This window comes from Argiope bruennichi, chromosome 2 (assembly GCF_947563725.1).
Source record: "Argiope bruennichi chromosome 2, qqArgBrue1.1, whole genome shotgun sequence".
In the NCBI taxonomy this organism is placed as follows: domain Eukaryota; kingdom Metazoa; phylum Arthropoda; class Arachnida; order Araneae; family Araneidae; genus Argiope; species Argiope bruennichi.
The window spans coordinates 20139228-20164624 of record NC_079152.1 but is presented as its reverse complement, the minus strand read 5'-3'; the positions used below and the strand labels follow the sequence as shown (position 1 = coordinate 20164624).

General features: G+C 29.1%; 1 protein-coding gene across 1 annotated transcript; it reads right to left on the bottom strand.

Moving 5' to 3' along the window:
* Positions 1-260: 260 nt before the first annotated feature.
* On the bottom strand, positions 261-23700 carry LOC129959154 (adipokinetic hormone/corazonin-related peptide receptor variant I-like). The gene is made up of 3 exons (XM_056071980.1): positions 23158-23700; positions 6619-6823; positions 261-980 (listed from the first exon to the last, which is right to left on the bottom strand). Exons 1-3 carry the CDS (start codon positions 23698-23700, stop codon positions 361-363), a joined length of 1368 nt encoding a protein of 455 aa, XP_055927955.1. The 3' UTR covers positions 261-360.
* Positions 23701-25397: the final 1697 nt, after the last annotated feature.

Here is a 25397-nt window from a genome sequence, read left to right as displayed (position 1 = left end):
ATTATAAAGATTACTATGAATAAAAGTTGTCTAGCTTTTTTTTATACTGAATTAGTTTTATGGGAGGTAAATTAATTGATTTAAATCCAATCAAAATCCTAAATAAGCAAATAAAAAAGAAAGAAATGAATTGAAATGAATTTTAATGACTTTAAATATTTTTGAAAATCAAGTTCACTTTACGAGACATTTTCAATTCTTACCATTTTAATATTTCCAATTCATTTGATCAGAATCTTTGAGGTTTTTATGACGTTATTATTTTAGATTTGAATATTTTTTCTGATTTTAAGTAAATGTCTGGGAAAATGAGACAAGGATATGTTGCACTATGATTCTGTGTCCATGCTTTTGAATGACTCAATGATCCAAGCTGTGGATTATTACTTCCACTTTCTGAGACGAATTTGTTCCGTAATACTCTTTTGAATACAGCTTGTTTAAACTACTGCTGTAGCGAAACGGCCTGATGTCAAACTTCGGGAACGACTGATCTTTAATATCTACGTCATCTATGAGCACAGGGTAGGTGCCTGTTCCATTCATATTCAAGTGAATAGAAACATCTCGCTGAATACCTTCAAAATGCACCTTTTTGGCAGGGGTGGTAATCTGAGTGTGGCTCATAGAAGCATTGATTCCAGTTGGTCTTTTGCAGCAGCATTTGGCAAAAACATCTTTAAAATTTAAGACATAGCTTCCATAGACTAGGGGATTCACGCAGGAATTGGATACTGCAAACATGAATAACGAAGACTGTACTCTCGAATCGACTTTGTCAGCTGACTCAGGATCGAAGAGGTACCAGAGGACCATGACTACATAAGGGGTCCAGCACCAGAAGAATGTCAGCACGATGATGATGGTCATGCGGAGAGTCCTGGCACGAGCTCTCTCCATCTGGGCTATATCTGATCTTCGGAGGCACAGACGTCGTCTGTACTGAGGCTGTTGTGTCAGGTCAGCTAAAAGGAATGAAACTGGACAGATATTATGAAAAGCTCATCAACTTGCGATTCTCTTTCAATAAAATTTAGTGAACTATTTAATTTATTTAATAAAAGATTTTGGAAGCAATATAATAATTCAAGCAGCATTCTTTTTAAAAATGAAACTGATTTTTCTTATGTAATTCTGTATTTACTTTCAAACAGATTTGTAACTAAACAAATTTTTTCGGAGACATAATGCAGATTTTAGGAAAGGAAATCCAAAGCTATAAACCACATTATAAGTCAATAAATAACATTATACTGATTCTGATTTTTCATATCTAATGTTAAGTATTTGCTTTCAAGCGAATTTGCATATAATCTTGGAGACATAGTACAGACTATGAAGAGGACACCCAAAGCGAGAAACCACAACTTAAGTCAAGAAATAACTTTATTCTGATTCTGATTTTTCATATCTAATATTAGGTATTTACTTTCAGACGAATTTGCATATAAATTCAGTATCTCGAAGACATAGTACAGACAAGGAAGATGACACACAGAACGAGAAACCACAACTTAAGTCAAGAAATAACTTTATTCTGATTCTGATTTTTCATATCTAATGTTATGTATTTGCTTTCAAGCGAATTTGCATATAATCTTGGAGACATAGTACAGACTATGAAGAGGACACCCAAAGCGAGAAACCACAACTTAAGTCAAGAAATAACTTTATTCTGATTCTGATTTTTCATATCTAATATTAGGTATTTACTTTCAGACGAATTTACATATAAATAGAGTATCTCGAAGACATAGTACAGACAAGGAAGAGGACACCCAGAACGAGAAACCACAACTTAAGTCAAGAAATAACTTTATTCTGATTCTGATTTTTCATATCTAATATTAGGTATTTACTTTCAGACGAATTTACATATAAATAGAGTATCTCGAAGACATAGTACAGACAAGGAAGAGGACACCCAGAACGAGAAACCACAACTTAAGTCAAGAAATAACTTTATTCTGATTCTGATTTTTCATATCTAATATTAGGTATTTACTTTCAGACGAATTTGCATATAAATAGAGTATCTCGAAGACATAGTACAGACAAGGAAGAGGACACCCAGAACGAGAAACCACAACTTAAGTCAAGAAATAACTTTATTCTGATTCTGATTTTTCATATCTAATGCTAGGTGTTTTCTTTCAAACGACATTGCATATAAACAGAGTATCTCGGAGACATAGTACATGCTAGGAAATGACATCCAGAGCTATTAACCACAACATAAGTAAAAAAACACCTTTATTATGATTTTATCAACGATGGCAGATGATATCAAAAGCCATTGCAATACTGTACAGGACTAATATACATGCATTTAATGTGTGAAATAGCTGTTAGCAATGGACGAACTACATTGCTAATGTGTCGAAACTCTTATTCATTCAGACATGCATTTAGCAATCATTTGTGTGAGGTATACAACAAACTTTGTGCGATTATTATTTAGAGATAGCAGAAGGGAAGACAAACCACAAACGTTGCGAGCTTCCACCATAAGAGGGAGAATATAAAGTGCAATGCCTGGTACTGGTACGCATGTCATAGACTCTGCCTTAGAATTGTTCCAGTGGATTGTAGAGCAAGCTTTACATAATGAGTCTTTACATTATTTTCAACACCATTAATTTTATGGTATCCAACTTGGTTGCATAAGTGTTTCTTCCAAAATAATTTGAATTTTTATTTTATGAACAAATTCTAAATTTGAAACTTCACGATTAATATAAAAGTAATGAAACTTTTAATTAATATTTTCTTTAAATATTCAAAAAAATTCCGTTGCGATTTTCTTAAATATTCAATAAATCGTTTGGTGAAAAATATCTAAATGCCATGTAACAACCTCAACATTTAAGAATTACTGAACTGAGCTTTTGAATTAGTCACTTTTTGAAACAAGAAAAATACTTTCATTTGTAATATTATTTTGAACTAAAATTTTTAACTACAAATTTGTAATTTCAAGCATCGAGAATATGAGGATTGAAAATAAAGTGCTTTGTAATGGATGAGTCTAGATTATAAAAAATTATGGATTATTCGAAAATCTAGTTAAAATTCATTTACTAAAAAATTTTCATATTAAAATTGTTTCAATGTAATTTTAAGAATTAAATTTAATATCAGAGAAAATGTATTTATACAATTGAATGCACTTAAAGTTTTATTTTAAAAATGCAATACATTTAAATTATCAGCATTTTTAAAATCCAACTTTTTTCTGATCATTTGAATTCAAACTTCAATTTAACCTCTGAATTGGGTGCGGGGGTGACTTCCCATGACTCTCAAGATTATTTCTCTTCAACTGTATAATGCTAAAGAACAATACAGTTGCCTAAAAGTAATTATTTCTCTATTCTGTTTAGAGAAAATTCCTTTTGGAATTTATATAATCTATGAATCTTACTACATGAACTTATTTTTCCCGCTTGGAGATGTTGTGCTTGCCACTTTAAAACTGGTCATGAATTTGACAAAAAAATTCTTAATAACATTTAAAAATTGAAATTTCTACCTTGCTATGAAAACGAATAATAAAATTTTCATTCAAGTAACACATTATTTGTTCATTTATCAGAATGTTTCTATTTTATGTATCAGACTTTATTATAAAAAAATTGAATTCATCTAAATGCTTAAATACAAAGCATTGCAGATTGCATTTACAGAAAGGACAATACAATCGACAATACTAATATTGTTTCTAATTGCTATCCAAAAGATTTAATTCTAACAGAAACAAATGAAAATCAACTTGAGGCTACGTTTCTGGATTTAAAAATAGAAATTGCTAATGATGAAACAATAGTTGGTATCAACGATAAAAGGGATGAATTCAACTTTAAAATTACAAAACTATGTAACTATCATTCCAATCTAAACTCTAAAATTTTCAAAAATCAAATTTTCTTACAAGTTAACAGGATCAAAAGGGTTTGAAATAACAAAAATTCCTATATTGAAGCATCAAATAACCTCATTAAGAATTTAATTAAAAATGAATTTCCTAAAAATTACTGTAATGTCAACTTTTTAATTAAACAAGGTATGGTTTGGGATTAATCATTTACCTAAAATAAAAATAGAACTTTCCTTGCATATTAGATCACTCAATAGATGGCGCTGGGAGACTAAAATTATTATTTACCTTTAATACGTTAGCTTTGTGTTTTTAAAAAGCAGGAATCACAATCAACAGTTTAAAATTTCCTTGCATCTGCTTGTATGTTCTTTCCTTTTTGTTTTTTCCTTAATGGTTTAAGTGTTTTTAGTGTTCTTTGTTATTTTGTTATTGTATTTTTACTTATTAGTGGTTATTTTCTTCTAATGTGTTGTTTTGTATTGTCCATTGTCCTTTCTGTTAAAATGGTATATCTCTTAGGCCAAATTTCAGGGGATTTTCGAGTCACGAGGAATCATTATTAGACATTCTTGTCTGCATTCCCTCACAGAAAAAAATCCCTGTTTTTGAATCCCTGCCTGAGGGTAACTTTTGAAAAAGTCTTCAGGCCGGATTCTTTTTTATTTGGTTTATTTGATTTTCCTATGAACTTGATTTTAATACTTTTCTATTAATTCATCTGTGAATTAAAAGTAGCTGCATTTGCGCTCTCTAAATACTATGAAGTTTTTCCTGTTCCTTCTTTGGTTTTAGTTTAAATAAGAAATAATTTTTAGTTGCGATGGAACTGAAAATTTACTTGAAAATTATTTCCTATTGTTGAAAGTAAAAGAAGAGTTTCTTCCTTCTGGAAGTATTATAAAGTGGACTTAACTTTAGAATTTTTTTCTATGTTAGAATTAGTACACTATCTATCAATAAATATTTGGACACCCATGAAATGAAAATATCTGCGGTTCTGATTTACGTCACACCATCTGTACTTAAATATATAGTAAGAAACTGTGTTAGCATTAAATATCGAGTGGGAAACAGCAATGACATTAGTCTCAGCCAAGATGTCACAAAATTCAGTGCTTTTGAGAAAGGCGTAATTGTCGAATATCATAGAAATGGCCAATCCTTAAGGGGCAAATCTAGTGAGTTAAATATTCCAAACTCGGCAGTAGATTTTCTGAATTAGAATTTGATGATGAGTGTTGATTGTATGAATTCGCATCGCCCCGACAGAACCATGAAACTTATAGATAGATATAGACGAGTACTGTTCAAAGAAATTCGGAAAAACCGCATCGAACCGATGTCCCACATACTCCAGGAGTTCAACAAGCATCTGAGACTGTTGTGTAGATAAATACAATCCGTAAGGAAGTACATTTTCTGTGCCACCCATAAGCCTTAAGAAAGTACATTTGCTTCGTTTGCTGGGCCATCCATAGACTTTTGAGTTTCTCGGTTGAAATGTTGTAAGGCACGTCGAAAGTGGACCGTAGATGAATAGAAACAAGTTCTCTAGAGTGATGACTCAATGTTTAATCACTGCCAGTCGGATGGCAGAGTCTAGGTTTGATATATGCAGAGATAATTCATTTTGCAAGAATGCATTGTACCTACCGTTAAGCTTGACGGAGGTAAAATTATGGTCTGTGTATGTTTCTTGTGCTGTGGATTAGGACCCTTGATCCCAATTCATGGTAAGTTCAACATCGCTCCTACTCCACTATTCTCTACACTCATGTGCTTCCTACGCTGTGGTAAGTTAAGCTGTGTTACGAGTTGGGTCATTGTTATTTGGAGGACGGCAACGCCATTTGTGAAGTAACCATGTCCCATCATGGATTGGTGTGATGACTATGGGCTGAACCGACTGGACCGGCCTAACCTAAATTTCAGACTTGCATCCTTTAAGAAAATCTCTGATACGAGTTGAATTCAGTAGTGCAGGAATCGTCCAAAATAGGTGAAAGAACTTGCTTGTCTTCTCCAAGCTAAATGGGAAAAAATACCACCGTCCATCATTCAAACACTTGTGGAAATCATGCCCCGGAGCGTTAAGGCTGTAATTGCCTCAATTGGAGGTTCTACCAACTATTGAATATGAATAAATTGTGTTTATACTGTCGCATTAAAAAAATGCAACCGGCTCTGCATGACCGAATGGTTATAGCACTGGCCTCTTAATCAAGAGATCGTAAATTCGAATCCCACTAGAGACAATGCGATTCACTGTCTGTGTAAATATTTGATTTTATGTTTTCCTTTATTTCATGTTCCAGAAGATTCTGGGCATTTCTTTAGTTTGCCAGACAAGTGCTCTGGACTTTTCTTACTGTCTCCAGAAAAGTATTCTGGAACTTTCCTTGCTAATATAAAAGCAGAAGATCTGTCAGTCGCTGTATTCTCAGTTCAGAGTTAAGTTAATAAATTAGTTTGGCTCTACTTCTTGTGTGTGTCATTGAGTTCCACACTAAAGAACCTACGTGACAATATCTTTTATCACAGATGTCCAATTATTTATTGTAGATAGTGTATATTCTTAAAAGTTAAGGTCATACATAATTATTTTATCAAACTTCAAGAATCTCTTTTATTATTGAATTTAACCCGCCTATTGTGTTGCTTCTATATTTCCCATACTAAAGTTCAGAAAACAAATTTATAGAATAATTGACTGCACGGGAGTGAGGAAAAATGCTCACCATCCGTATCCCTGGATCGTCGTGAAATTTCCCACAGAATACGGGAGTAGCAAAAGATGATGACGGAGAGCGGAACGCCATAGACAGCGAGTAGGCAAAAAATGTTGTACGCCATCTTGTGGTAGACGGTTGGGAAGAAGTTGAAGCTCACGCATTGAATGAATTGTGGGTATTCGGGGTGAGTCTCTACATGGAAGATGACACTCTAAAAAGAAAACAAAAAAAAGTTTTTTTTTGAGTCATTGAAAAGAAAGAGCACTAGAAATAATGGGAATATGCAATATGCACTAGAAATAATGGGAATATGCAATATGCACTAGAAATAATGGGAATAATGAATAAATGGGAAAGGAAGTTGTAAGAAGGAAAGATAAAGTGTGCGCGTGTGTGTGTGTGTGTGTGTGTGTGTGTGTGTGTGTGTATGTGTGTGTGTGTGTGTGTGTGTGTGTGTGTGTGTGTGTGTGTGTGTGTGTGTGTGTGTATAAAATCAAGATGAAAAATTTATATTAGTACATCAAACATTTTTTTTCTTAATTTTATATAGATTTTTGATACAATCTAAAATTTTTAATGATATTACTAAAATCTTGTTTCATGTCTTTATAAAAAGAAAAAAAAAGGAAGCAGAAAAGCTGCAACAGTATTTATTAAGAAGTGAATATAGAAGATCAGCTCTTATAAATAAATAGTATTTGTTATTAAGTTTTTAAAACATATAAATTCATAAATACAAAGTATTTGCGTTTCTTTATGGCCCTTGAAACTAATAATTGAATTAAAGTTTTCAATATTTGTTTTCTTAATTCTAAGAAAATAATGTTTGAATAAATAGAAAAGTGATTGTCGAAGAATCTTACTGTAAGCACATCAAAATTAATCATTCCAAATTTCATTATCAATGTATTTTAACCAACCAAAGGAGAAATAAATTATTTTAGAGATATAAGTATTAATAACATTTTGATGGCAAATTAATTTTGAGTCAAAATATCATTTCTGTAACTATTGCCAGCTATTCAAACCATTAAAATTGCAAAATTATTTTTCGCTTATAAAGATGACAGGATTTTATTTTGACCCGAAGAAAAAGGGACATACTAATAGAAAAATCCCTGGCTTATTAATCAGTGAAAATGTGTATCATTTATCAAATTGACCAAATGATGAATACGTCTTTCCAGTAGTAGAATGAATTGATAATTCGTTTTAACAGCTTAAGAATATAACAATTTCTTTTACAAATCCGAATGAAATGATTTAAAGGAATACATTTAAATTCACTTACTAATTTGAAAGGACAGCCAGAAATCGGCTGACTATTCATTTATTATTTTATTTACTTTTATTTTATAATTTAGGAATTTTTACTAATTATTGTTAATAATATGTCTCAATATTCTGAATATGCAACAGTCACTAATGACAAAAGTAAAACGTGAAGAAAATGAATATATTTATTATGAAACTGCTAGTGCATCACTAGCAGTTTTTAAGTAAATATTGAATGAAATTTTTACTAGAGTTTCTTTAATATAAGGAACTGATAATTATTTTCTTCTTATAATGATGTTTAAATATTTTAAAATAATCAACTCAAACAAAATATTTGAAGTACGTGTCCAAGAAATGTGATTGCGTTGCGAATCTTCCAGTACAACTTGAAAGATAAAAACTATAAGAAAACAAGAATCTAGTTTAAAATTTTATCTACATTAGAAATATCATCTAAAATAAGTTGAAATTGCATTTCTTGTATTGTTAAAATATATTTTTTAACAATAATTTATTATTTTGATGATTCCATACAATGTAAACGTTTCTGCAAAAAAAAAAAAAAAAAAAAAAAAAAGCATTTCGGACACTATTTTTCTTTATTTTTATCAGAGTCTTGTTAATGTGACACGTTTCTCTTGTCCACTGTATTCCCTGAATAATGATACTTTCGTGGTACCGTAATAGGGATACACTCAAAATGGCTTACTCAATCAACATGAAAGGTTATTTATTGTACCATTATTGCTTTCTTCTCCTGGAACAATATAGGAAGCAACTTCCCCTGCAACCCTTAACCATTCAAGTAACTTTAGCCTACAATTACTGCTTGTAAAAAAATGTGATTTCAATTGCCTTTTCCCCAAGAGTTTTCATTACTGAATAGAAATATATGATGTTCACTTTTTTTATTTAGCTGTAGAGCGATTAGGATAGATTTTCTTTGCCTGTATTATTATCACGACAATGCTAGTTTCTCTTTTACATCTGTGGTTTTCTAAGATGTATGTGTTCTTTGATTTTCTTACTATGTGGGCTTGGAATATTGAGTTTTTCCTTGTATATAACATCCGATTTCATCAATAAAAGAAAATAATTTTAAAATTTTACTAAGAATAATTATAAATTCCATGGAATCTAAGTAATACTAGGTAATATATTGTAATATAATAAGTAATATAATACTAAGTAATATATATATATATATATATATATATATATATATATATATATATATATATATATATATATATATATATATATATGAATGTATGTGTGCGTGCGTGTGTATGTGTCTGTGTAAGTGTAATGATATTTTAAAATTTAATTTCAATTCTAATTATTTTCCAAAGTTTTATCTTGATATAGCTAATATTAACATCATCCTAAATCATTCTAAAATGTTCTCTTATTTCCTGATCCCATTAACCTTTTTCTATTTAAGGTAGCTGACTACGTTCGAAGCAATATTTTTGAAAAATTGGATTTTTAAAAAACTATTTATGGTTTTTATACGTATTGTCAATTATAAACACCATATATACAAAAAAAAATTATTTGGAAATATAATATATTTTGAGAAATAGGAAAATTTGTAGTAAATTTTAATGAAATTTAACCTAAACGGTTAACACTCTACACAAAATTGTAATGCAGCAATCCTATTTTTCTTTGTACACAAGTTATAGAATATAATGATGAATGAAATGAACCAAAATCTAAGAAACATTTTGAGATGCAAAGAAATTATGGGTAAAAATGTACGAATATATACATTTTTTCCACAAATTTACAACTTAATTTTTCTAAAAACGCCTATAAATGAAAAAGTATTTCACCAACATAAAACTTTTGGTTCATTTCATTGCCCACAGTATTTAAAACACACGCTGAAATTTTTATGTAAATACCTCTATTAGTTTTTGAGATATCATGTTAACGGTGGAAATTTTTATAAAAATTAAAGTTTAAGAAAATTGAAGTTAAAGAAATATTTTAGCTAAAAAATTGTTTAAAATTATCCTGGATGATAGATCAGACCTTCCTTTTCCTAGAAAATACTATTTTGGATAGAAGAAAGCCTGAACTACAAGAAATAATAATAAAAGAAGAATTCGCCAATGTGGTCGAAAACCAGTGTTTTTAACGTAGTCGGACCCCTTAATTAATTCAACAGAAGCTTTGTAAAAAAACTTAAATTTGCACTTTCACTCTCTCCTGAGTGGAGGGATAAAAAACTGTCCAGCAAATACATTCTTTCAAAAGATTCCTATCTTTCCCTTATCAAAATCGACACGTGTAAGAAATCTCTATCAGAATCTTATAATATATAAGCACTGGAAAATCTATTTTCACCCTCTTTAAGCTTTTCCTCATGTACTCGTTGCTTAGGCTTGTACATAAATCATGTCACCTGGGATGGAATAGAACGAAGTTAAAAACTCAGTGTCTTCTCTTTCGGCCGCGATTCTGCTTAAAAAAATTCTATTTACACACACACATACATGATTGTGTGTGTGTGTGTGTGTGTGTGTGTGTGTGTGTGTGTGTGTGTGTGTGTAATGATATTTTAAACTTCAATTTCAATTTACTTAATTTCCAAGATTTTATCTTATGTTAGCCCATAGTAACTTTAGTCTAAAATATTCTCTTATGTCTTGATCCAATTCCACTGTCTCTACTTAATCCGCGTGAAGGGACAAAATAGCGCTGACGAGACACATTCTTTTTTAACACCTCCCTGTGTTTCCCTTACCTCGTCGACGCTTGTAGAGAAAATCCCTATCGAAATCTCATTATATATTAGCACTATGAAGAAATATTTTCCCTATCAATTTCTCAGGTTATGTAAGACCAGGTATAAAATGTCCAATGGAATTTTCCTCATTCCTCTCTGTATATATATATATATATATATATATATATATATATATATATATATATATATATATATATATATATATATATATATATCGGATTATATATCAAATCAAATATCTCTCACGGGCCCTAGGGGAAAGCCCGGTTGAGATTAATGCGTAGAGATGGCTCGTATTAAAAGAATCACACTCTAATATAACATAAACAAATTTAATGAACTGGACGAACGGCTGGGTCGCTTTATATCGAGGGACGCTAGTACAGTACTCAACACAGTTCTTAGGGCGGGAATCAGATAGCTTCTTATTGGCTGTTGAGTGACGACGCGACCGCCGTTAGGATGATACACCGTACCGCGAACGCCACTAGGATGACGCTCCGTGCCGCTAACGCCGCTAGGGGGACGCTCCGTACACTACATATATATATATATATATATATATATATATATATATATATATATATATATCAAAATATTTATCAGCACTAATGTTTGAAATAGTATTTAACAGATATTCATTATTTATTAAACAAGTAGTATTTCATTTCTAAAACTCTTAACTATCATGCAAAGTATGGATGATATTAAAAATTAATTTCTTTTATAGGACGTAATAAAAATAAATATACATAATACTTTTATTGAAATTTTAATTTTTTTCTAATACCGATATGGTAAATAATGATGTCATTGTTTTATACACTACCGACTTTATTCCTTTATTAAAGTCTTCGAAAGATCTTACTCCTTAAACAGAAATACAGACCTTTCGAGAATGCTTATTCCTAAACTGTATTAGCTTTAATAAGAAATTTCCGCACACTTATCACAATACAATTCAAGAACTGCAGTAAAGATAGTCAAACCGAAAAGCCGAGAAATTAAATCTGAATTATGAAGATTCGCTATAATTAATTTTGGTTTAATGGCATGACTAGTTGGCTGAAGGAATAATTATTTCACAGATCGTAGAAAACAATAGGGGGTCAATATTCAAATAAGATTATAATCTAAGGAAAAAACAAAAACAACCAGATATTACAAGTTAAAGTAATACGCTTTAATTTATGTGCAACACAGATATTGGTTTGTTTACAAAATTGCTTTCTGAATCTCAATAAAGAATTTGTTTCAAATCAAGAAAGATCTTTGTTTATTATTTGGACATGTGTGAAGAAAATGCAAACTCTTATAACCTCGTGCCTATAGTAGCGCCTTTTGATGAGCTTCTTTTTGTGGGGATATTTTTTTATATATATTTTCTATAATCCGAGGACATTTACAAAAAAAATCGAATACGTAGTAAAAAAATGAACTTATTCCCCAATTTCTATACTTAGTTCTTTTTTGGATTCAATTTGTCAGCCTTACAAATTAAATTTGGAAAATAGGGATAAAACTTACAGCATTTCCAGTCACAAGACTTTTGTTATTTAAAGTAAGTAGTAGACCCTAAAGAATGATCATATCGATATTAGATAATAAATATTTTCTTGTCAAGGCATTCTTTATGATTTTGCAAAAGAAGAATGTTTATAAAAATACAATTTCTTAGGAGAGAAATAAAAATGTTTTTTTTTTATGACATCTTAGGAGTAAGAAGTTTCTTTTGACTGAGAACCAATTAAATGGAAAGTAGAGTTGGGGGATTTAGTTTATAATTATTTCCCTGTACCTACCTCGAAAGTAATTGCAATTGCAATTCTGAACTTTAAATGACTTTATTAAATATTTTAATTTAGTTTATTATTATTACTTTACAACTATTTTATTTTTTTTTATTAAATAGTTTATTGTTTTTTGTTTTTTTTTTTTTTGCTTTGTAGTCCATTAAATTATATGTATTAAAATGAAATTCTATGTTATTATATGTTCTTATATTTAATTAATAATTGTTTTTTACGCTGAATTTTGTTCTTGCACGTCAGTTTTTATTTGCAATTTTTGGTACGTTTGTTTGTATATTGCTGCTTATATACTTTATTTTATTAGCTTTGTCATGTTTATATACATACATGGATATATAACACATAAGACAAAAAGAATAGAAGTATACTAATGAAGAATAGGAGTACAAATTAAGGTAATAATAAATAAATAAAATGGCAGAAATGGCAAAAAAAAAGGTAAAAATAATATTTTCATCACATGAAAATCAATTATTTGATTGGTTATTTTCAATTTGAATGAAAATGGTAGGCATTTCACACAGAAAAAAGATACAAACAAATTGTACTAAAAACTGTTTTTTTTTTGTTGTTTTTTTTGGCGTGTTTAAAGCATCAGGTTTCAACATTTTTTTTAAATGAAATTTGTTTGTACTTAAACGACCAGGAAAATGTATGAATCTGTTAAAGATTTACTTAAGTTAAATGTTTGTTAAATTTTCTCCACTTCCCTAATTAAATTACCATTATGTTGATTTAGAGTTTTCTGCAACTAGTAGATATCTGGTTCTGTCTTAAGTGCTAAGATACGGAAAGCTTAGAAATGTTTTAACTTAAAGAACAATTAATTGATCGACTAAATCTAATTATCTGCTAGCAACAGTTATTTTTAGAATTTCCAATCAGGTGCAATGCACTTATTAGTCAGGTAGAAAATTCTAATTCCGTCTAATTATTCCATTCCTTAATGAGCGCAGGTGTTATTTCCAGCTAATTAATTTATTTATATACATTCAATTTTCACAGTTGTTAAGACGCTATGTTTCATTGAAAATAGTTTTGAACTTGGAATCGAAAGTTTCGATTTTGAGAACAAACAAATCTTGAAAAGTTTGAATTGTTTAATTACCTTACATACATATATACATAAATAGTTATATTTCAAAATTTAAAGATAAATATTTTATTTTACGCAGAAAATAAAAAGGATATTAACGTAAGGATAAGTGTAAGAGAACATTTCATCTATGGAGAGTTTTAAAGGTCCTCGTGACATAGAAAATTCATGGTATTCTTGACGAAATAAATGATATTGTGCAGTAAGCATTTGCTCATAATACACCAAATATTGGCCCAGAATCTTGGTGTATTAACCTTTGTCACGGAGACTAATAATGCAAAGATACATTCTTTGGATCTTTAATTAATTAAATTATAGCTGAAGTTCCAGAATATATGCATCTGATAAAATATTCATTTCTTGTTGTGCCGTTTTAGTGGTAAGTCAACCACTTGACTCTCCGACCTTCCACGAAGGCTCAGGGATTTAAACCATAAGGATGAATGACCGGATCACGGCAGCAGCAACACTGGCGGGAACTGTGGTTGAGTTCTAAGGGCCACCACCGGCCACGGTACAACCCTCCCCGAAAGAAGTACGTTCTGTCATCGACGGGAGGAGTCAGATCCCCCACCTATTTGTGTACCTTCCAGGATGGCGAGATCCAAACACCATGCCGGAAGCGTCTCATTCTCATTTCGAGGTGTCCCCCTCCCGGGAAAACATTTTAGTCTTAAGATGCGATTTGTTAATGTTAATTTTTTTTCTCTTTATTAATGTATCAGTAATCGATACAATAAATTTTCCTTAAGAACATTTTGTCTTTGCAGAGTCGCTTCATTACTTTTTGTGTCTATTGAGAACATGGAACTTTGTATAAACTCCGACATCTAGCATATGGATATAAAGTAGATATAAACTCTGGTATATTAGGGAAATTTTTTTTTCTAAATTGGCTCTAATTATTGAGAAATGTAACTCTTTTTTTTTCTGTAATAAAAGTTATTCTATAAAATTTTAGTATATGTTAAATATTGGGCTCATAAATTGCTTTTATAACAATAAATACTAAAAAAATGTAATCATATGTTTTTTTTTCAAACTTTTCAATGAATTTTAACAGAAGAGAAAGAAGTGCTGCCAAAAAGTGACGAAATGGATATCAGAAATTGCCATCGATAAATATATTACATCAAAATCGTAAGAAAATAATAATTTTATTTAAATGCTCCTATAAAATGCAAAGAAAATAATATTCTTTGTCTGCAAAGTCAAACAGTCTAATAAACAACCTTTCGTTAAACATTATTTTTTTGTCATGCTAAATTATCAAAGACGAGAAGAGGATCGTTTAAAATATATTTAAAAAAGTAAATATGATTCTCTATAAACTATATTATATACAAAAATTATGTAAAATAAAAATTTGGATACTTTTATTTTTAACCTAGTAGTTTATGAAAAACTGTCATTAAACAAGAATATATTCTGCTTATAATCTCAAACTCACTTGGGGGGTCTTGCAAATTAAAAAAAAACAAAAACAACAACAACTTTTTTTAATAATGGAAGAAGGTAAAAATAATGAAGCGTTATTACCACGGAAGTTTCTCGTTTATTATATAAGTCTGCAGTCTTTTAGTTTTTTGTCCTTGAATCTTTACTTGACAACAACAACAACAACAAGAAAGACGACAAAAATGGTGCCTAAAATGTTACAGTAACATTATCTGATAGAAATTGATGATGTGGATTTTTTTCCCCTTAACTGCGTGATATTCCGCTCCTTTTGACGAGAATATTAGCTTTCATTTGGAGGCAGTACTTTCGTTCATTAAATGATATAAAAATATTTTTCTTTCAATTATAAGGGATAAAAAAAAGATATAATATCAAAAGTGCAAGGAAGAATGGGTTATAAAAGTGCTTCTGAAGGGAAGTGATCCCTTACTTGTTCTTTTATGGAAATTTTAGTGTTCCTGTCATTTCTATCACATAGCACACATATAGTAAAGTCATGCATACACACACAGAGACACACACACACATACACACACATATTTATATACTAGTCATATAGTAAAAATATATATTTATAATTTTAAGTATATTTTTCAAAATTTAATTCATAGGATCAAGAGTTTATATTAAAATTTGAAATCTATAGTTCATCAGAATATTTAATGAATAAAAAAATATACTTTATTTCATTTAGGATATTTTTCCTATTCGTTGAGTATGCTTAATCATAAGATATGGAAAAGGGAAACTTCAGGCATGTCTGTTGATTTGCCCACCCCTGGTGTATACACAAATTGTGTTGGATCTATTCTAATGATGGACCCTGCTGTTTTATGATAGGTGGATTCATTTGATGCTCCATAATGAATAATAATTTTGTATAGCTACATTAGCCATTTTGCATTTTGTAGCTATTCTGTTTTTCAGATATCCATGGCACTGCAAATGACAGCGATGACTATATTTGTGGTTACATGAGTAAATAAAAAATTGCCTGAGTTTGTTATATTGAAAAAGAAAATAAATATATATTTTTATAAAAACTGAATTACATCGATAACGAGTATTTCTAAAGCATATATATAAGCATAAATGGTGTCCCAAAATTAAAGCAAGATTTGAATTTGCTACCATTCGTGCAGTAAAGTGTTGGCAACCGTATTAAACAACCGTTTGGCAGCTGATTGTTTAGGGTTATGAAAAGTGGAGTATTACACGATGCAATAGCATGTTAACGCATGAAGTAAATAAAAAACACATCATTTTTTAAAACTTTTTGTATTTTTAATGAATTGTAAAGTACACAGAATATAGTTTTTATAAAATAACACATATGTCCTCTACGGCTTTGTTGGTATATACGCACTCTTTCCCACGACCATTTTGCAAAATTGTGGCTGAATTTCGTTGATGAAGCGTGGAATATCCTAATTCAATGCACGCGTGCTGTGGGCTTGTTGGCATAGGCACCAAATAAACCCATTAAAAGAAAACCAGTGGTGTTAAATCACATGATCTAGGAAGGCATATATTTGATATGTGGCCACCAGACATTATTACATTAGATATTAGTTTTTTATTCATATAAAATTATTTTTTTATTATATAATTTTTTTAATAATTTTTTTAATAATTTTTTATTATATAATATATATATATATATATAATTGTTTTTAAAATATTGTTCAAAAATGAAAACACGTTTCTCTGTCGTTTAACGCTCCAATTTTTTCTAAACCTAAACAATCAGCTGACAAATGGTTTTTTTAATAGAGTTGACAACATTTTACTGAGTGAAAGGTGACAAATTCAAAGCTTGCGTTAATTTTGGGAAGCTCTTTATAATGTCATTTTCTATGCAAACTACAATCCAAGGCAAAATTTCAGTTTTGCCTAGTTCGAACTTTTTTTCTTTTTTGATATTGCAAATTACAATATACATTGCAAGAATGCATTAAAAATAATTCCCTATAGACATGATTACAAATAATAATGAAATCCTTTAACACATTAAGTACCATGTCAGTCAACGATGACTGACAATATTCTTTTCATTGGACCCATATCAATCACCAGTGACTGGTAGCATACGTTCTTTTCTTACTTCATGTATCACCAGTGACTGACTATACTTTTCATTCAGGCCACATTAAGAGCTTTTGACTTACAAAATAATTTTCGTACAGCTTGGTTTAATAATTGTTGGCTAATGATATACATTTAAAAGTTATATTTTCACAGCTGATTTCAACTGAATATCAGAAAGTAATACATCTGAATGGAAATTAGTCTTATGCAATCTTTGCATAGAATTCTGGATATCAGCATATCAAAGATATTGGGGAATATCAAGGAGAAAAGGACGCCAAAATAGGCTTGGCCGTTCTTCTTGGCATGTTAAAAATATATGAAAATATTTTTGCAAGACGAGTAATAATGTATGTCTCAGGTCCAATCTTTTTAAAAGTTAAAAAAAAAAGTTTCCCATTTTTCTAAAATTAATAAAAAATTTGTCGTAAAATGAGAAACAATGCAATTAATGAGCAAAACTAGAATTGAGTTTTTCCTCAAACTAAACGAATACATGCACACAACTTTTAAGTGTCTTTTAACATTATAAAATTAAAAATCTATATCTAAGTCTAAGGAAATGAATTGTCTAAAAATGTAAGGAATTTCACTCAGAAGCATCTCACTTATAATTTTCTATTCCACAAATTTTCTGTCTTTGTCACACATTTCTAAGTATTTTTACATATGAATACCTTTTATTCTGTGCTTCATTAACGGATTCTTAGACAAAGGCATCTCATCATAAATACATTCTTTCCTATTCTTATCTTCTTAATCATCCAAACAACAATTCGTTACCACTGAAACATTTTCTAGTTCTGTCTAATATCGCTGAAACAAATGTCTGGAATTTGTTAATTAAGATCAAGCTACTATATAAAGAATCGACCAAAGAAATTCTAATACTGATCATCGATCCAGATAGCCCAAACATCGAAACAAAGACTTCAGACTGAAAGAACTTATTTGTTATTTACATTCTTTTGATACTTGGATGAGTTTAACAAGTTTCTTAATATTTATGCCATTGTGACGATCAATAAATTAACTTTCATAAACTGTATAAGAAAATATACATCGTATAATCACTTGAATACTATCGTACGTAATTTTTTTTAATAGATGATTTTCTGTGTTTAAGAAATTTAAGAAAAGAATGCGGAAATTATTTAATTTTCAACAATATATAAAAGAAAAAAACTAAGCTTATGGACTTCATTAAAAATTACTGGTCATACATTCTTTTCTATAATCAATTACAAAACATATTAAAAACTTTTAGTTATTTTTACCTGACTGAAATAATTTAGATGTTATTTTCATTCTTTTGATACTTGGATGAGTTCAACAAGTTTCTTAATATATATGTCATTGTGACGATCACTAAATTAACTTTCATAAAATGTATACGAAAATATACATCGTATAATTGCTTGAATACTAATATACGTGATTTTTTAATAATAGATTATTTGTTGTGTTTAAAAAATTTAAGAAAAAAATAAGGAAATTATTTAATGTTTCACAAATATATAAAAGGAAAAACTAAGCTTATGGGCTTCATTAAAAATTAATTGTCGTGTTTTTCCTACAGTCAATTACAAATCATATTGAAAACCTTTAGTTATTTTTGCTTGAAATTAATAAGTTTGATAAAAATTAATGTCTATTTGTAATGCAATAATCAATGGCTTTTCGAAATAATTATCAGTGTGAAATCATAATCATTACTCCTTTTATCTTTTAAATGCGACATCGAAAATTGTAATCAATTTTATTATGGAATTATTAGATATTAATAGTTCTATCGATATCTATTCTTTTCTAGTCATGTAAAAATTTAAAACTTGCTTAGTTCATTTTATAGATATTGTATATATTACGATTAAAGATTTAAACAGGCAGTTATTGAAAATATCCCGAAAAGAATAATATTTGAATTTTCAATGTTTGCTTTTTGTATTAACTCCAATCATCTTTTCTACGACTTATTACGATAGAAAATCTTTCTCAATTTTTAAGCAACTATAAAATAATTTTTATTCTGAAGTTTCCTTATTTCGAATTCCATGTTATGTTTGCATTAATTTAATATTATCTGTATTTATTGAAATTATTTTGTCATAATTAAAGGAAATGGATACTTTCCTTATAGTACATATACATTTTTAATTTGAAAAAAAAACAGGCCAGGAATTTGTCCTATAATCCATTTAATTTTAATATAAGAATATGTATGATCTCAAATTAATTAAAAATTCCATAATTTTTATATTAGAAATTGCTGCAGAAAAAACGTTGCCTTATTTACCACATACTGTAAATTTCTATCAAGGAGCAGTCAAAAAATTATAAATGGCTATTCTGTATTGTATTACAAATTGAAGAATTCTTGAAAACTTAATTGAAATTTAAGAGTTAAAAATACAGATTGCTGGTCAGTACATTATATCAAGTTAACATTAAATTATAATTTAAAAAATTAAAAGAAACTATCGAATGGATTAAAATTCAACAAATGACAACTTGCAATTAATGAAAAATGAGTTGATTGATAATCACTAATCAACATGCATGGTCAACATAAATGGTATCAAGAGGTATCAGTTGATTGATAATCAACAATCAACTTATACTTTAACAAATGAAATTTTAATGCTTTGCGGTTTATCTAGAAACTGAAATCTTATTAGCTTTTTATAATAATATAAATAATGCACTAGAATTTTCAAAACATTGTATATAATATTTTCACAAACAGTCATAATGTAATAAATTCTAGTAACATAATTTCAGTATGACTCAAAATAATTTCGAATTCAATTAGATAATCTATCTCATAACTTAACTCTTAAAACTAAAATTATAATTTTACCTCATTTCATCCTATATTGCATATTTTGGTATGCAACGGTAAATATTCCACTTGGAGTTTTAATATTATCTTAAACATAAATTTGCACAAATATAATCGTATGAGAGCACGAAAGATCTTAATCCTTTCATGACCCAATTTATAATTTGATCTACAATTCTTAGTTTAATCTTTCTTCATTAATGAAGTTTATTATCTTAGCTTATTCAATTAATAAATGCATGCCAGGATTTTCAGAAGTCGAATTTTATTATAGAAATTAAAAAAGACTTGTCAGTAATTAATCTTGTCAGTGATGCAATTAAATGTACTTAGATTGATGATGAAAATAACTAATGAAGAGCGCTATTATTAATAAGCCGATTATGACAATGAAGTATTTTGTTTTGATCAACAAGCTTTATTACATAATTATGCATATTTTAATTTAAAATAATTATGTAATCATATTACTTACCATCTTCGGAAATATTTTTAGGGATTTCAGAACCAACATTGTTGGTATAAAAAATTCTTGGTTAGCATTTTCGATGTACATTTTCTTAAAATGTTCAATAGAATAGCGATTAAATTTCTTTGTGTGTAAAATACACGTTTCTCCTGATACTATCCTAAAATAATCTTTTGATGAATTTTGAATTGTTTGAAAATTATTATATTAGTCATAGATAAATTTGACATTAATTCTTCTCAAAAAATTCAATTAAATTTGTTTTCTAAAAAAACTCATTTTGGTTCATATTAGGATATTTTCGCCATTCTTGACATTCCTTAATGTCGCCATTTTCTCTATTCCTTTTAAATCCATTTTTACCTTACTTCCTTTGTATATCTTAAATTTGGTTAATAAATCTTAATAGTACTTCTTTAGCAAAGCATTTATTGGAGTGTTATTAAAATCTCCACGTACATGTTATCTATTTGTTATATAAAAAATTTATGTAAACATTGAGCTTTATTCGCTTTCTGAATGGTAGACAGCAAGTCACGTGACAAATGATATATTATGTTTGTTTTGCCAGTATTGCACGAGATATTTAATGAAAATTATTATTTTGTTATAATAAGTAATTATATTTCACTTGACTGTGAAATGGTGATTGACGAAAAAAATAAAGCTTCTACTGACACGAAATTAACAGCAAATGAGTTTGAAACAGAATTATTTGTTATTTCTACTTTTAGACACACCATTTGTGGCAACACTAATGAATAACATTCTGGTTTGTTTACCTATTTCGAGTAACGGAACTTTTTTGTCTCTTGGCTAACAATCATCTGAATATCTAAGCAATATATGTGTAAAACCTGCGTTGTTTTTTAAAAATAATGACGGATCTTCCGGCGATATCATATGAAGGTAAAATGCGAAGAAAGATCTAGCGAGAATCTGGCGTTTTGAAAAGAAATGCTGATCTTCAAGCTGTTAAGTAGACGCCAAAATGTTAAAAATTGCTGCAATATTTAGATATTGGAGATATAAGCAAAGAATATTCTCATTGTAGGGTCTTGAATTTTGAATCGGAAATAGGCCGATCTGTAAATGTATGTTCTCATAGTAGAAAGATTAAGCTTACAGCATTGAAGAAATGAACAGTGCTACCTGGAATTGACGAAATCTCACGTACAATACCAGAACAACATTAGAGTCGGCGAATGAAAACAAGCAAGGGACGAAACCCCCCCCAGTTACCTGTATTTGCATTTCTGAAATTTGATTTGTTAAATTGTGATGCGATATTTTAAGGGCATATAGAAAGATATTTGAATAAATATGTCTTTTGAGATGGATACCTTATCCTATTATCTATTTTTCCGGTTGTTTGTTTAGATACTAACAAGTAAATATATTTTCGAGTAAATATAAATCGAATAAATTCTGAAAACATTTCCCATATTTTCCAAAATAAAAAAAATACAGAGAAACCCGTATTATTGCGATTACCATAGCATTTTTTCTTTTTTGTGAATTCGAAACATGTAAACAGATTAAAATTTCACTTCAGCAACGAAACATGTAGTTGAAAAAACAATAAACTTATTTTTATAAAGTTTAAAAAAATAGAAAAAAATGGCAAAATAATAGGTTTCACTCAAAATACAATCTTTTAAATTTTATGCTGATGCAAAAAAAAAAAAAAAAAAAATCGGGCTAACATATTTTAGGAAGTGTGTTCTAAAATGCGCAAAAAATATAGCTGAATTTTTAATTAATTAAAACTTAAAAATCATTGCTCCGAGTTGCAAATTTCTGTCTTCTAATATACATTAGACAAGTGTGGGGGCTCTGGTTCATAAAATAATCCCATAGATCGCCTAGACTCACGCACATTCACACGCATAAGCACATGCACATACTCGCATTCACACTCATATGGATTGTTATAATAGATAAAATTTAAGAATTAATGTGCAACTTTAAATATAGTCTTTTTAAACATACCTTTAGTATAAATACGCATATATTTAAAATTAATATTTTTGTTTAATTACAATTAATTGGAAGATTTTACTTTGAAAAGAAGAATAAAAAAGAAAGAGAGATGATTAAAAGCTCTAAAAATAATCCAAGCACAAATGAAGAAGCCATTACCAAATTTTATGATTTTTTTCTTCCACGCATAATATTAAACCGCATAATTAACACCATCTATTGATAATTTGACAGCTACTATATAAAACAGTGATAAAAAAATCTCTAACAGTTAACAATCCTAATTCCATAACATCAAAATAAATTTTATGTTAAATTAAAATAGATAAACATATGTGATTTTTTCTGGTTTCATTTAACAAGTTAACTGTTTCGACCTCTTCGGAAAATGAGTATCTAATTTGTCATAAACATATATATATATATATATATATATATATTATATAAATATAATAACTAATTATTTATAAATATAATAATTAAACTATTATATAAATATAATAATTGTTAGTGCATAAACTCGTCACAACTCAAAATGTTGTACTTTTTCCAGGACGAATATACTCGTCAAAAACAGGTAACTGGTTAATATTTGATACATCAGTGGCGATTTTATATCGTACTATATTTAAATAGAGTTATTTTTCTCATAATACAACCTTCCTTTTCCACAACCGCAAATTGGTCATTCTTTTTTACATGACAAAATGTAGTTTCAGATAAGAATGTAAATATTATTCTAAAATTCATGCTTACTTGAGGAATACTGCAAAGTATGCTGATGGCCCATGCAAGTCCAAGCATGATTTTACCTCTCCTTTGAGCATCGTTGACCTTGAGAGGGTACAAGATTGCGAAGTATCTGTCCAGGCTGATGCAGACGAGAACAGTGGAGGAAAGATATGGCCCAAAAGCTCTCATGTACAGGAGGATTTTGCAAGCAGCGTTGCCAGCAACCCACTGGACAGTGATTCGCCAAGCTATTTCTAAGGGAATCATGACGAAAGTCACGATGAGATCTGCTATAGCCAGATGAAGAATCATCAAGTTGACTCTCGATTTTCTGTGCCGATTTCGAAGTAAAGTCACAAAAACAGGAATATTACCTGCTGCGGCAAGGACGAACATGAGACTGTACAGGACAACCTCTCTGACGGAATCTTCATTGAAAGTTAAATAGTAAGGTAGATCAGGAAATAGCAGAGAACCATTGTAGGAATCATTGTAGCTACCATTTATAAAATACTCATCGATATACGATTCGTCCAAAAGTCCAATCTCCATGCCAACCCCACCCATGGCTGTATCGAATGAATCAAGTATTTCTTTATTTGAATAATATGTGTAGCTTCTGAATCCAGTAATAATATTTATAATGTCTGTTCACTTGCTTCTAAATTCGAATTATAGTTCACTTTGAGGAAAAAAAATTTTGATGAATACCATGTCAAACCAAACAAAAAGACTTGCTGAAAAATCCGAAGCTCATAAAATAGCCAACCAAATACTGTTATTTCATTCTCTCCATACTCAGAAACCTGCAAGAAAAAAATATAAAGTTAATTTTAAGTAATTTAACTATTGTAAAAATAATACAGTGCTGGTATATTGGGAATGAACGAAATATAAAAGAATAATTTGTTTTATTTACTATAGAACAGAGCGATATAATATAGATATTATTAAAGTCATCAAAATATGCTGTTGACAGTATAATCAATGATTAAGTTATCAATATTCCTACCATTTATTATTTAATCATAAGTTTAATCTTTATTTGATTAAACCACAATGAATAATTCGAAAAGAATTAAGTGCTTTGAATTGACTGTTTAAGGCTCTGTTTTGTTTCTGATTATGTCACATATACGAGAGTATAAAACTATCGTAAACATATATTTAAGAAGAATTTGACAATGACTAATTGTAACTGATAAATAATGAGACATTCACTGAAAAAAGATAATTCCTAGGCAAATTAAAGAATTTCTTTGCCATAAGTAACATTAATATTTTCATCATTAGTGACAACACACAAAAATAACCGGCATGATTCTAAAGCCTCTATGTTTTTGAAAAATAATTCGTCTTATTTTAAACTGAAATTCTATCGATTTTTTAGTACTGAATACTATTAGCTTTCTTTTAAATTGTATAGAAATGTTTTGAATGATTTATTGTATCGATAAAATAATTTTATTTTTTTCTGATCTTGAAAGGTTTTAATTTAAAACTTAAAACACGTTGATTTACAATGAGCCACGTCAAATTGCATTCTTTTATATCCTCAATTTAAAAAAAAATCTTTTAAAGTAATTTCAAACGATATTGCTATACAGTTCAAATGAAATCAAGAAATTATAAAACCACGAAGCAAGCAAACTATTTCATTCTTTTAAATTTAATTCTTAAAAGGGATTGATTCGCAAGTATATTTGAGTTCTTTTCTTTCTCAATTTAAAGGAAATCTTTTCTAAAAATTCTACACGATATTCCTTAGAAGTTCAAATGAACGCAAGAAAGAATAAAACGACACGGCAAGCAAAATATTTTATTCTCTTTGTAAGACGAAATTTCAATACAATGTACTTTGTCCAGATAAATAAAATCGAGAATCATTACAAAGTATTAAAAGTCTTTTGAATTTAATGGAAGTAATAATATTAAAGTTAATTTATTGTGAATTAGAAAGTGCATAATGATAAGGACCGGATTATTTTAGATGGAAGATGAAATATTAATTGAAAGAATATTCTCGGGAATCAATCTTTTGTAAGATTTAGTTGCAATTTTCTTTACTTTATAATAGATTTAAAATTAAACGAAAGTGTTATATGGTTCTAATAAATATGATGAGTAAAATCGAAAATGGGAGATTTGAAAATAAAGAATCTAAATACGGTTATCGATAAGTTGTGTATATGTATGTTTTGTCTTTTAAGACATTCCATAAAGAAGCAAAAATGAAGTTCTTTAAATTTTTTTTCTACATGAGT

Coding starts and splice junctions, on each gene's coding strand:
- LOC129959154 (XM_056071980.1), bottom strand. CDS start 23,700: ATGGGTGGGGTTGGCATGGAGATTGGACTTTTGGACGAATCGTATATC. Junction 6,824..23,157: donor TACTTTGCAGTATTCCTCAA/GTAAGCATGAAT, acceptor TTTTCTTTTTAG/AGTGTCATCTTCCATGTAGA. Junction 981..6,618: donor ACGATCCAGGGATACGGATG/GTGAGCATTTTT, acceptor ATATCTGTCCAG/TTTCATTCCTTTTAGCTGAC.